This window comes from Saccoglossus kowalevskii, chromosome 14 (assembly GCF_978046115.1).
Source record: "Saccoglossus kowalevskii chromosome 14, keSacKowa6.1, whole genome shotgun sequence".
NCBI classification, from domain to species: domain Eukaryota; kingdom Metazoa; phylum Hemichordata; class Enteropneusta; family Harrimaniidae; genus Saccoglossus; species Saccoglossus kowalevskii.
Genome location: NC_140654.1, coordinates 32,877,522 through 32,892,360, shown reverse-complemented (window position 1 = coordinate 32,892,360; position 14,839 = coordinate 32,877,522). Strand labels below are relative to the sequence as shown.

The following is a 14,839-nucleotide window of genomic DNA, read 5'->3' as shown; positions in this document are numbered from 1 at the left end:
AAATAACAATGACCGCGAAAACGCCATCGAGAAGTGTCACTGATGGAATAATGAGGATAAATCTCCAAAGGATGGTATTCCCAAATAAAACCAGTTGTTAAAGACACATAACACTTTAATTCTCAACAACGATAAAAGGACCAATTACTGTGACAAAGCCCTACTCCCCGCGAAAACTACCCACTACAAAATCCAATTACATAATGTCGGATATTAAGCTTTTTCTTTGGAAATAGCGACAATATTCCCCATGTTTGCAAACGTGGCTATAGTCATGGCATGCTAAACAAATGATCATTGGAATGCAGAATATAGTATAAAAACAGATTAGATTATATAAGATAATCCTATTCATTTCTCACACTGGAAGAGTGTTAGCAAAAATGAAAAGGCGTCCATCGATACATGTTTTTAAACAAAATGTATTCACGAAGTTATCAGGTCAATGTGGACCGAATGAAATAAAACACTACATTGCGTATCAAACGTTATACGCGTTATAAAAGTATTCATTCAAAATAAATGTTAAATTCAAATTGACCAATCTTAAAATAGTATTGTGACATCAACAATAGTTCTAGACAAATGTTCAACGTTATCCAATCAACAAGAACCTTACTATGTATTTTGAATATATGAGCATGCGCAGTTGCCATGTCGCGTGAAGACTTGCCCGCGCATCATTGACATTGATAATATTAAGCTCTTGAGCCAATCACTATTGAATATTTGAATTTAACGTTCTTAAGCAAAGCTCTGGTTTTGTGCTTTTCACTGTACAAGTTTTGTCATCCAAAGACGTGCGTAGGATATTCATATTTCAAGTAAGGATAATCAGTCCGAGGATCGATCAAGTAATCGTCACTCAAGAAGCGCGAAGCATATGTGCGAGGCAGAATTTTAAACGTCAAACAAAGAAGCTGCTTTCTGATTCGTCTGTCAGTTAAGTGTTATGGCTGGTTGGCCAATCAGGCACAATCACATTGACTCGATAATCGTCATGGGGGGGGGGACTGTCTACATGTTACCATGACAACGTCCTAGTTTCACATATTTAACATAATGAAAACCGGCGCGCATTTAAATTCATGCGAGTTACTCCAAAGTGACCAAGTGGCGATTTCATGATTCTCAGTAAATTTGGGTCCATAGCCTGCATGTCACAGACGTCAGTCATTTCGTCCTGCTCTTCTATCGTGTACTGTACTTCATCTAGCATATCACGGTGTGCTTCGCAGCTCTGTTCCAAACGAAGACGTTGAATTTCACGATGAATATTCATGAGTTGACGGGCTAGGCTTTGGTCTTGTGTCCTCATGTCAACCTGTAAAAAGAAATTACATTTTATTTAATTGTCGATAATTATAATTCCTGTGATACTAAAAACGATTGTGATCAACTAAAAAACTTGATTTGAAAATTGTAAAGGCCCAGGATGCAACAATATGTTGGTGGAGTTGTTGAGTAATAGCCCGCGCGAGTTCTGTGAAATGTTAGTGAAATTGTTCATTCAATTACTCATCGCTGGTGTTTCCACGTATGAATGGGCAATCGGTTTGATCGTATTCCTTTATAAGAAGGCAGATCGAGATGATATTAATAATTATAGGGAATCACATTATTGCTGGGTAAAATATTTGCCTCCATTATTTACATCTTGAACAGATTTAAACAAATGTGTTCAGAAAACTACCGTCTATTATATGCAAACATGCCGGGTTCCGTAAATCATACAGTACAGTTTATAACATGTTTTAGGCTATCATCGGCAGATTATATGTCTGGTAACAAATTATTTTGAAATAAACCAGTGGGATTTAACTTTAGTGCGTTTCCTACACCGCCATCTTTCAACAAAAGCAAACAAATAGGAAATAAATACCAATTCACGTCTCAGCCAACTGAGGGCGTTGTCTATTTCTGCTTTCCTTTCTTGGTGTGATTTTCCGATAACGTCGTCTGACGAGTTATAATAAGCTAATGATGGCTTCTCGAGCTTTGATCTCCATTCGATATAAGATGGTCGTCTTGTTTGCAATTTCAACCTGGTTGTCATGGCTTTTAATTCCGTCATTTCGTCCATAGTATCATCTTCTTCGCTGCTTTCGGTGATGGTGGTGATTGGTGATGACGTCATCGTCTTTGTTAAATTAATTGCTTACTTATTATCGCAAAGTTTAATTTCGTAATCTCGGTCGTTCTGAAAAAAAAAATGAAAATTGGTTAATCATGTTAACATTATAAGTATTATTATAAACCAACAACTTTACATCGTTTTTCTCTAGAACCCGAACTATGTTTTTTTTTTCAAAAGTTACGGTTTAATTAAGCAATAACCCCCGCCGAAGGCGGGTATACCACGAGATATTGCACAATTCACGACATATATGCACGAGCCGCAGGCGAGTGCATATATGGAGTGAATTGTGCAATATCAAGTGGTATACCCAACTTCGGCAGGGGTTATTGCTATTATATTATACCAGTATATTGACAATTCGATAAAACTTGTAAAAAAAGAGTTTACTTTCATCTACTGAAAGATCATGATTATGGCCCTTGAACATGAATATTTATAAGAATAGTATGTAGTTGTACGCTGAATGCATACAAAAATTACATGCGCAACACAGTTCAAATTGAATACAAACTAATATTTATTCCACATGAAAAAAAAACATATCCACGTTGAATAGAGCAGCGTAAACACACAAATTAGCATAACAAAGGATGACCTTTCTGACCTTTTACTGACGCACAACGCGATTTGAAATACAAGGTCGTGTACAGTTTGGATCATTTAAACAACGGATTTTCCACGTTTTCATTCCGGTTTTTGTACAATTTGGACTGTAATTTGCCCATTGAAAGTACAGTTGTGAAATAAACCGGTTTTGTGACTCATCATACTACTTGTAACTGTGGATATTTGACGTTCAGCGGGACGCGGCGGGACGCGGTGTATCACGTACGGCGACCGGCACAGCGACCTCAGTTCCAATATCTGACCTGGATAACTTTGGTATAACCAAAGTTTTGTGATAGTATGACTGACAAGTTTTGTCGTTGTTCTGGGGTAAGTTTGATGGTGTAAGATCGGATTTTCGCATCGTTTTTGTGACACGTACATGATATGCCTTGTCTCAACTAAGGCCGAAAGACTTTGCACGCCGTCGCTCTAATACAGTGGTTGGTGTACACTGGGCACAAATCTGTAGCTTTCGAAATTACCTTCATCATCTCCTGTAATTTATTTACCCATAGTGAAGAAATACAATATCATATATCGTCGTCGAATCCTGCGTTGTCCCGTGTTTTTTGAAACAGATGGCAATTACCCGGGTGCACTATCACGGGGAAAATCTTTTCCTCTAGGGGTTCTCCACACGTGTCAGGGGGGGGGGAACTCGTCTCGTCTCTCTATCTCGTCCCCTTGAGGTACGGGATCGGGAAAGTCACTTAAGCTTTACAGTCAAATAAGACACACACAACGAAATACGTTTCAGCTCTCGTCTTAGTCGATCTGTGGAGCACTCTATAAGACACAGCGCCCTGGGGGGAAATCCCCAGGACTATCACAAGGCTGACCCAAGACTCTTTTAGACTGCGTCAAGGCTCGCCCCAAGTCTCTCCAGGACTCGACTCGACTCTCCAGGACTGCACTCTCTCTTGCTGTGCTCCCCAAGACCAACTCAAACTCTCTTTATTCATTTTCAAAACTCTAACCAATTACAAAACAGTAAAAAGACTCTAGGGCGTAACCTTCAATCATAAAGCCAATCAAACTAAGTACTGAATACGTCATATCTTTTGATTAATCGTTCACTACATTAATAACTATGAATATCAACTGTCAGAATCGCGACGGTTATCTGGTAATTAGTTCCAAATCACTGAGCCACGTTCCGTCCAAAACTTCAAATAGGCCTAAACGATGACAGACATAACACAGCAATTCAGCTAATAATCAACTAATTAAGTCGGTTAACAGATACGCAAAAACAAATTCATGACAGCACTGCAATTTTGTCAGCTGCCGCTACCGGACACCCGTTGTTATTGGTGGCATACATTTTTGCCTGTGACTCATAGTTTTTTTTGCATTTTTATGTCATTAAATCCTTCAATTATATCTTGTACTTAAAGATCATGTTTTCTTTGTTGGAAGTTCGCAATCCATCTCAAAGTAACAACACTGAGAACATAGCGTTCTGGCGTTCGTGTAGGCACCTCACGGTGTTAAGGGACGGTGGTTTAGGTTTGTGTGGCGAACGACAATCACCCAGCGACCGACGCTCACAACTTGGATCCCACCATTAACAAAAAGCAATATTATAGTTATATAACTTTTCAGATGTTTTTAATTCAGTATTTTTTTCAATATTCTTCTAAATTTCAACCACTATATTTCCCTAAAAATCAAATAATACCGGTTTTATGTATTTCCGTATTAAACCTGTAGTCAATTCATGTTCCAGAGCCACTTGGTTTAGCCGTGCATTATCAGCCAATATATCATGGATTGCATATGCACATTTTGTGTTTGGACCAATCAAATCAATGGATTAACACCATCAATATACTGGTATAATATAATTATCAATATTTACTATTCAGATTTCTGGTTTAAAAATAAACACAGTCTCACGAATAATACCAAGTTAGAATTGGTCTCGGAAGTCCAATCACACTGACTTAGAATAACATGTTAAGGGGAATGTAATTTCCAGCTTTTCTGTATTCAACTTAGTATATTATTTTGCGTTGTCAACTATTTTGATTTTCGAACAAGGCATTATGGGTAAAACAAAACAACACGACATCTGTTGCAAATGATTAAGGACATGATTTTATCCGTAAGTTCAAGTATGTATATTACTCGTGTATTTAATTATATTAATGAAAATTAGACAGATGGAACGACAAAAAACGTAAATATATTACGAAAAAAACGAAAACTAAAACTTAAATAAATAAAAATGGTCATTTTGGTCGTTGTCCTATGTTTGCGATCAGCATGTTATACATTGTCTCTGTCCGTCCGTCTGCCTGTGTGTATGTATGTCTGTATGTATGTCTATACGTGCGTAATATCTTTCCGTGATTTGTTTTTTCGTCTGGACCGATTACGTTCAAACCTGACAGGCAGATCACACATCTTGCCAATCAGCCTACCGACTTGTACATTGTATGAGCTACTCTTGTCGATAAATTATATAAAATATACGAAGTATTGAGCATTTGGTAGCAAAATTTTAAAAATGCAAAAATGTTCATTTCAGTTATCATGTTGCTAGGGCAACCATTTAAGTGTATGGTTGGCACCGGTGTGCTACCATGTTCTTAAAGCGGGAGGTTCGCCACCTGCGCACGCGCGGGAATTGGGTCACGACGACGATAACAACACACGCTAAAAACGCCAAGGCTCATGGGTAGACGCTTGTTGGTAAACAATAACACACTATGGCCATCTGACGCATGCGCAGGTGACGACTCCCCCGTTTTAACTTCCAACAAATTTAAAGTATTACTTCAGAAGTTATAAATGAAATCGTGTATGAACATCACGGTTAGCATATGTTTAAATGTGATACGAGTACAGCGTGGTATTCATACATCATTAGTTTCGTTGTATTAACACCACGAACAACATATGTTTAGTTACAATTCTGCAATTGTCTTTATCAATCTAGTTAGCGGGTTAGTCACGTGGTCGTGGGGGTAATTAGCCTTTGCCGTCCTTCCAAACAATCACACTTTGATCTCAGATGTTTTAACAAAGACATGTCATGCTTTCGTCGGCTGAATGGTCATTTGTAACTTGTACAGTCTGTGGGTTTTCCACGACATCAGAAGTATTGGCGTCATTAAGGCGTCTGCGCTGGAGGCGATAATGAATTAAATTTGAAAAACGTTGTGTAGTTCACACATTCTACGTAGTACTCAGACTGCTCAGTAAATTTATCAGGGGTTGATAGTAAGGCACCGTGAGTAATCAGGCGTTACTGTCTGTACTGTAAGATCTCAAACAAGGAAACCATTGTTAATTCTTATAAACTGCAATACATATATATATCTACTTATACACACTATGAGGTCAGGTACAATTAAGATTACATTAGAGTATATTTATTATTAAGTAAAATATTAACTACATTCTGTACGCAAAAATGGCCTAGTAAGGGGTGCCTGGCGATGTAATCACCCAAAGATGTTCGCTCGCTCAGTCGTGTAACGCACTCTGTATGTTTGACGTAATCGTCAGTAAAGTCATCAGTCTGTCGACAAGTCGCGGTTGTGGTTCCACGAAAGAAATACTTGTTTGCTACAACATTACACGGTATACACCCTTACTGTCACATATAATGTGTACAAAATACATAACCCTTGTTTAAAACAATCGTTAAACTCGATTTCTTATACTCCTACTAGAGAATTTAACGACTCGCATCATATTTAAATTGTAACATGTCGTTCGGACATAGCATCGATGATAACTCAGTTATACTCACCCGACGTATGGTGTCGTGACGTAGTGTTCACGTGACGGGGTGCCAGGTGAGTCGTATCACTGACGACAAAGGCGTGTATCGCAAGGTAAATTCTACAAACAGTGCGTTCTATAAGTACACACAAGTATTCATATAGAAACGTTTTAACTACTAATAGTCAGGAATTAATTGTATTTTGTCTGAGAGCATACGAGATAAAAGACAAACTGGTGGTATTGGTGTGACATGCCAGTACAACGTTCAAGGCTATTCAGTCTGCTCTAAAAAAACAATATAGAACCGGCAGGCGACGCGAAACCATCTTTCATGTCGACGTGCTTACTATAGATTTCCCGTCATGCATCACACAGGTTATTATCAAATTCACATTCCATCAAATTCACAATAATAATGGATATTTCATTATGTGCGGTATTTCAACTTGTCAACGTATTTGAAATATTACAGTGTTTAAACTACAATCTGACAGATCATGTGGAGAACTGTTTCCATAGTAACACCTCGCAGTTCGCATAATGAAACACTACCACGCCACTCTGTGGACAACAAGTGCCAGAGTAGTACGACATATAAATATGCTTCGACTTTTACATGTAAAATATTCCATGTACGCAGAAATTATAGTTTACTATCGTACATGCATTTGAAAGATTTATTGATTCATTTTTACATTTCCCATACATTAGACAATAGTAAATGTATATGAGAAATAATGTATGTACTCATCGTCATCATGTTGTTATCGTTGTCCTTGTATTATTACATTCCCCAACATTTATTTTGTTTATATCTACACAGACTCAGGTAATAATATATTACAAGATCTAGGCCAAGTTCGCTTAATGCCTGGCATGAACATTTTTAATAATATTGGTGAACTTGTAACTCTTCTTTTGTGGTCACAATAAGTATAACAATTTGTATCTGATCTTCTTCAAACTAAAAAATAATATTCATCACTATAAAATATCCACCAAGTTTAATTTTAGAGTGACTAGCATGTATTCTTTTCAAAATATACGTGAAAATTTAGCTAAACTAAAATAATCTGTTAGACGCAGTGAAGATTAAAATGGGGACATTTGTGCTGCTGATCATAAGAAACCAGATATTCTTTTTTTAATTTAATATAATTCACAACGAAAACAATTATGATAGTTAAGATGTGTATATTTCAAAGACAGTACGCTCTGTTTTGACTTACATTTATGCAATGAAAAATTCAGCATTGCGCCAAATATCAGGTCACGTGATCGAAACAAAATATCCAAAAGGTTAGTAGACATATTTTGTTGAAAAATACTGTATAACTTGTATATCTTTTCATTTTTACGGGAAATAAGGTGTTACCAATATTATTTTGATATAGTATAATTACACATACAAATATGAACACATTTGACAATGCAAACAAGCCATTGGCATTTCATTCTGTCAAAGTTATAGTTCCAACCGAATAGCCACCTGTCATTTCGTCGGTGCAACGCTGTTATTATAACGACGTTTAGAATGAGTTGACGCTTCATATGTACCACACGAGGGCATAGCGCATTGTGCTGTGGAACCAGGGACCTGGTCCGTTGCTCCTCGTTAACCCAACAAACGCCACTTGTGTTGATCACATTATAGTCATAAATGTCCTAGCCATGAACGTGCTCTTCATTTCTATATAGGGTGTTAGACCCACGCCTTGGGACAGCAATCTCCGGGAAAGCACGATTTAGTAGTGAATGGTGTATTTTACTAAATCACGTGGTAGACAATTACTACTACTATAAATAGTTCCAACAACACAGAGCGTGATTAATGGTCGCTGAAACAGATTAGAACACGAACCTCGATTTACAGGGAAACCAAGTGATTCGTATAAGCTTTTCTAAGCGAGTAGACTTCACGTCAATAATTAATAATTAAAACATCATTAGTATATTTTACAGAAATTTGCAAGTTGCAGCATTTTCGGTGCTTCGCTTCAGTGGCTCGGGCTGCTCATGTCACCACGGTGAATCGCTTCAATACGACACGACATGCGTTTACCTCCGCGTTGAAAAGTCATTATGTACCCCTGTACCCCGAGGTCCATGGCATTTGTTTCATTTAACATTTCTACGTGTGTTTAGCTGCCTATTAATTTTAGAACAGTCCTTATACATATACATTTGACTCTTTTTTGGTCCACCACCACCACCACCACCACCACCACCACCGCCGCCGCCGCCACCGCCACCGCCGCAACCACCACCACCACCACCACCGCCACCGCCACCACCGCCACCACCACCACCGCAACCACCACCACCACCACCACCACCACCACCACCACATTTGTTGGGGTTTGAGTTATTGAGGTTGATTACTGTTCATATTTTGTGCTCGATCCATTGTAAATTTGCCATTTTTACCCGACGTTTAGGGGAGACAGTACCATCGTATCCATAACTATTTACACAAAGACAGAATGAAATCCAGACCATTTAACAATCAAACTAGTGACACCTTTAGATCGCCTGGCATAATTTCAATCGCTTTTGGACAACGTAATTCAATGTATCTGAAAACCAAATAAAGATATCGAGACACGTGCACAAACTTAAACATCGCTGGCATCATACAACGCCATGTCAACATTTGTCACAACACATACCTTTCAATAAGCAATCTGTAAATTTAAACTCCTCGATATAGGTGCCTTTCAGCGTAATAATGTGTTCCGTGTGTTTGTAAACGTCGCATTCAAACACACTAAGTTAAGTGATAGAAAGTATACACTCGTACTCTACGGTTGAATTGACCCAATGTGACCTCATGACGTCACAAAATTGACACTTGGTAACAACACTATATTGCAAAAAAAAAACGTATAACACAGTGCGGTGCAATGTCAACTTAGAGAGCTATTGAGATTATTGTTGATTGCGTGTGACATATCACAGTAATACTGGGTATTTTGACTGAAACACGATTCCATATATCTGTGCAGCATTTCCAGGATCGTCGATGATCAACAATTAAACAGAATTAAGTTGTTGATAGGTGGACTAGATTCTTTGTATCTACATATCTATATATTCACGTATAAATGGTGTACTCGTTGGCGACGTCGACTGGCTTGTATTCATAGGGCTAACACAGGTAACACAATATTTCCCTCGTTCCTGATGTGGACTGGCTTATCCATATAGCTAACATCGGTGTCAATGGTGCACTACAGTTCGATCATTGTTCTACCGAACGGCATAGCAACGCATATATGAACTAAAAATAATAAAAGCATGTGTTCCTTACTCGCTACATGGGGGTTTATAGTTCCATGCTCGCTATAACGGATTTCGTTTCAGATGGTGCTCATTTGGATTTTTGGTGGGATACTAGTAGTACGAAGTCTGTTGAAAACTGGACCAAAAATGATCGACGTTGGGGTGCTTTGGGGTTCAGAATTGTTTTGTTTGTTTGCCCCGAAATGATTAAATGTTTGTTAGTGGCGACAACGGGGCTAACAAAATTTGGCGAGCCTCAAAAATTGATGTCAAAACCGTGGCGCATACATACACAACTTTAGAGTAGAAGTACGAATGTCAACGCGTGTAACTAAACGGTATCCATACCATACACAGGGACAGAACCATGGATTTAATATTGTGGGTTAAGAATCGCACTGACACGAGCCGCCAAACAAACAATTCGGTTTACGATAAATCATAATTAACTTAAGGAGTATCAAAATGAATTTGGGATTCAAATACTGACAGTTATCCCTATCGCCACTTAGAGAATCACTCTGTCAACTACTCTATCTGTATTTGTAGAGTAAATGTTCAGAAACGTGGATAAGTACGGTTTGCGACCAGAATAGGTTGCTGTACAACAATATCGTCTTGAAAAACAATTGTATATAGCAGGGTACCGTGACCGTCTCTGTAACTGTGGTTGTCATGGTAATAGCATATGTGGTTACAAATTATGTAAATAATACCGATAATACCGGTATGTACTTGGCACAGCAAGATTAGCGTGACGCGACTGTTACGTCACTAAAATTGAAACCAGGGTTTTAACGTTTACGCATTCATATCGATATACGCTTCGACATAACTGTACTATTTAGGAACCCGTCAAAATGTAACAAATACGTATTGCATAGGAATAATAGCGGTTTGTATCATCATATTTTAAAACTAGTTTTTTTGTATTATTTAAATTTCTTAAAAACGTATTGATTCCAATATGCTAACCACAATAATATAAGGCGTTTTTTACATACAGTAAATTGCAACATAAATTCGGTGTATGTTAAAAACGCAGCCTGGATTATTAAAGCAGAAAATATATATATATATAACATCGTGAATATAAGACAGTTCTGGACCCATAGAGGGGAAAGAAAGGCCACTTGTTTAAAACGCAACGACATCTGATAATCGACTGTCGGTTCTAAAAATAGGTATAACGATTTTATAACATCTGCTGAGGCCTAGTATTCTAATATCGAACGTCGCTAACTAATGCATGCTAGAAATTGGCGCGACTACACGGTGGTAAGTTCTGGCGCGTTGTGGTCGCCACCGATGCTCCGAGTCGGTGGCCAAATTACCATGGAGGCATTTGATTTTGACATAGTAAACGCACCCAGAAAACAACACTTTATAAATTATATTACTTGCACATGAGAAACGAAAACAATTATTTTCATGATGTCTATATCTCATCAGGCAAGTTTATAATATTGAAAAAGAGCGTGGTGATAGGGGAGGCAAATTAGCGAAGCTAATCATTCAACATGCTGTGACGTTGACTATACTCCTTTTCTTTTTTTTTCTTTTTACTTTATATTCGTATTTTTATAATTATCTCGTTACCATGGTTTTTGTGTAGAAATTTTACTCTTTTGATAGGATAATTCTATGTATTTATCTGTGTGGTTAACGTATAAATAAAATAAAATAAAATAAAATAAAATAAAATAAAATAAAATAAAATAAAATAAAATAAAATAAAATAAAATAAAATAAAATAAAAAATAAAATAAAATAAAATAAAATAAAGTATTACTTGCACTTTACCATTTTTATGCTGAAAGGTGACTTTAAAATATTTGATATAAAACTACTCGATCCAAAGAGATATCAGCGTCTAGAGGTAGCTACATAATGATTAAAAATGCATTTTCAAAACATCCATGCACTGTAAAATACATTAATTTCTCTTGGAATTAATTTTCGCCATTTTCACCGAAGGAATAATTCAGTGAAAATAAAATCCAGTCAATATGCCTTTTTTTCTATACTTTACATCATGATTCAACTCATAAAAAATCAGTGGAAATTAAATTCCATACAAAACATCCAAAAAAAATTTTCAGCGAAAATTTATTCCAGCTAAAATAAAATATTTTACAATAACCTTTTAATCTATCTATGGTGCAAATTCATTGTTCGTGGCATTTGGTGCGACATTTCAATGTGTTTTCCAAAACCAAATTGTGGGTAAACATCTTCCATTGTACATTTACACACGGTTAGTAACCGTGATTTACATAACGAGGCCGAGTAACGAAAGACAGTGTATTTGAATTGCATGGTTTAACATAACAAAGAGCCTTGAATGGTTAGTTCAGCATTATTCACGCGATACGCCATAGTATTTGAAACTTTCAAGTTGATTTTAGAAGATGGACTACCATTTGTCCACGGAATAAGATTCATCATAGTTCAGATACTTGTATAAAAAGAGTGATTATAATAGTATACATTGTATAATAAAGTAGCTTCGTTTCTTCGCGGCCAAATACAAATAAACTTGTTATAGCGTTTTCACGGAAACTGTCGTGACTATTCAATATATCGTCTTGTAAAACTGTTGTGAGCTTTTGTCAAAGCTAAAAAATCCGTAACCTAATTTTCTAAGCGAATAAGTTGAGAAAATACAGAAAAAGCGACAACGAAACACGAATTATTTGTTTTACTTTTATACTTAGAAATATTACAATGTATTAATCAGTGCTACTTCGGTGCTTACTATGTTGTGCAAAAGGTGCAAATTGGGGGGGGGGCTCGAACTTGTTTGGCGGTGATAGGTTAGTATCTATTGTTATGTAAATATAACAATGAAGGGATAATCCATTATCAAAGATTACTGTTTCACAGTATTCACTGACTTTTACAAATAAGACACAATAAACAATCAAATGCACGTTACAAGTACATCTAAGCCTTTTCAGAGGCAAACATGATGAATACCATAGGAGCTATAGTTTGTTTTAATGTCTCAAACACTCATTTGAGTTAGCTTTCCAAAGACATTCAGATGTTTTAATCTAATTATAACTCCATAGGAGTTGCATATAGTGTGATACATTTAAGAGTTTGGACATGAACGCACTAACGTGTTAATACGTCCATGGTTTAGCGGAACGGTTTTATGTATTAAAAAACCCTACAGTTACACACCCACGATATGTGATTCTCATATATCGTGGTAATGGAACTGACCCAGGCATGTCCACAAAACTGGCCAATATACGGGACTGCCTGGGGATACTAAAATAATCAATGGGCACCATGTGTTCAATAATCAAACAAGATAAAAGAAAAAATGCTAAAAATTGCGGAAAATATCAAATATCACTACCGCTTAGGGCTTACCAATAAAAGGGACATTTATGTTCATTGCACCGGTGTGTATCATTGTTACGTAGCGAACCCAAACACGGAGTTATCCAGTAATGTATAAGAGATAAATAGAACACGGATTCTATAAACCTCTGTTTTTTAGTCGAATTTCTGGTTGATTAAAGCGAAGTCAATAAAGTCAAAAACACATACCAAGGAATAAGTCTAGTAAATGTCTGCATGGCGCCATGTAAGCATAGATAGATAGTGCAAGATTAATATTATGAAAAATCAAGTATTTACCAAATCTGCTGTTTTCAATATGGCAACTCAGAATGGAGGACAGTTCTTCATAAATCTATCGATATTGTGATACTTTACACATGAAAGAAAACCGTCGTTACACCCTGAAGATATTTTGAACATATCCACTACTGACGTTTCTAATGACGTCATCACATCATATTCAAAGTATTAGTTTACACTAGAGCTTATTGGGATAGTTCAATGACCACTGGGCGAATTGTGAAGAAGACTGCTAATTACGGGAATAAATCTATATAAGAACATCCATCATCCTTGGAGTAGCATACTCATAAAAAGAATCAGCATTGTACTTCACAACGAATTGTGCTTTACATTGTTTGACTGCAAAATCAACCGCGTATTGGGTGCATGCGTGCAGGTTTAGTAGAAACCATTAACAATATCAGAAAGTGTTTTATAAAAACCTACGTAAAACCTGGCTTTATTTTTGTTTATTTTTGAAAAAATCGTCTTATGACAAAACATATCAGGTAACAGTTGTGACGTCTGCGTGTTACAATATTACCCGTGAATTGGAAAACATTGCATACATGTTTGCAGAAAACAATATAAATGAGTATATGTTGCATAGGGGTAAACATAGTTTAAAATAACTGACTCGTTTGATACACAGGCTTTCCTATCACATAATAAAATAGTGTAAATTCATCGGAACTTCCCCTTCCTCAGTTGTCCCAGATGGTAACATGGCACTCTTACCTTCGCAACTAGTGTATATTTTCAGTTCATTTAACGCATAGAGATGCTGGCGATTGTTCGGCTCGTGACGGTGTGTACACCCTGCGTTCCGTTACCTAGATTGGTCTCACTATTACCACTATGTCAATAGACGCCTAGTTTCAGTGGTCAACAGTCACATACAAATGTTGTTTTACAAACTTAAACAATAGTCTGAGTTGTTCACATCAATGTATTTGTTGATAGAAAGAGGAAGAATACTAATTAGTTTGACAACTCTTCGATACCATTGCTGGGGGGCAATTAAACCTTTGTATATTCTTGTTCAGAAGCGACGGGGATCTCGGAGTAAAGAATTCGGCACCAGTGCTTGTGATTCACCTGACAATTGAGAGTGAACTATTCATTCAAAAGAATTGTTAAGTTCATTATATAACAACATAGTGATAAAACGACATTCCGTTTGTGTGTTTTGAAAATGCGTCTATTCTCACGATGATATCAAACTCGGAGTCTCTCGTGAGTTGTTTTACAAGTAAATCAGAAGCGCATGCGCATTTATGTCTTTTCATTATTTTATCGAATATATACTGCTATTTTTTTATTAAAATAACGTGTTTTTTCATTTTACGATAAATCAAGATATATTGCTCATCTGAACATACATTAACAGAATTATTTTGACAAGCTCAAAGTTCTCCATGTTCTCTCTTC

At 36.8% G+C, this 14,839-nt stretch overlaps 1 protein-coding gene across 2 annotated transcripts; it reads right to left on the bottom strand.

Annotated features, from left to right (window-relative positions):
• Positions 1–94: 94 nt before the first annotated feature.
• On the bottom strand, positions 95–13,544 carry LOC100377839 (protein FAM167A-like). Of its 2 annotated transcripts, none has more exons than XM_078012482.2 (3): positions 13,424–13,544; positions 1,883–2,200; positions 95–1,324 (listed from the first exon to the last, which is right to left on the bottom strand). In XM_078012482.2, the coding sequence occupies exons 2-3, from the start codon at positions 2,135–2,137 to the stop codon at positions 1,055–1,057; spliced, it is 525 nt and encodes a 174-aa protein (XP_077868608.1). In that variant the 5' UTR covers positions 2,138–2,200; positions 13,424–13,544; the 3' UTR covers positions 95–1,054. The 2 variants fall into 2 exon arrangements, with proteins under 2 accessions (XP_077868608.1, XP_077868607.1); XM_078012481.2 differs by lacking the exon at positions 13,424–13,544 and adding an exon at positions 9,157–9,266.
• Positions 13,545–14,839: the final 1,295 nt, after the last annotated feature.

Bases quoted from the DNA above. Each gene is read 5' to 3' on its own strand.
- LOC100377839 (XM_078012482.2), bottom strand. From the start codon at position 2,137: ATGACGTCATCACCAATCACCACCATCACCGAAAGCAGCGAAGAAGAT. The intron at 1,325-1,882 runs GTATTTATTTCC...TTCTTTTTACAG, and splicing joins GTTGGCTGAGACGTGAATTG to GTTGACATGAGGACACAAGA.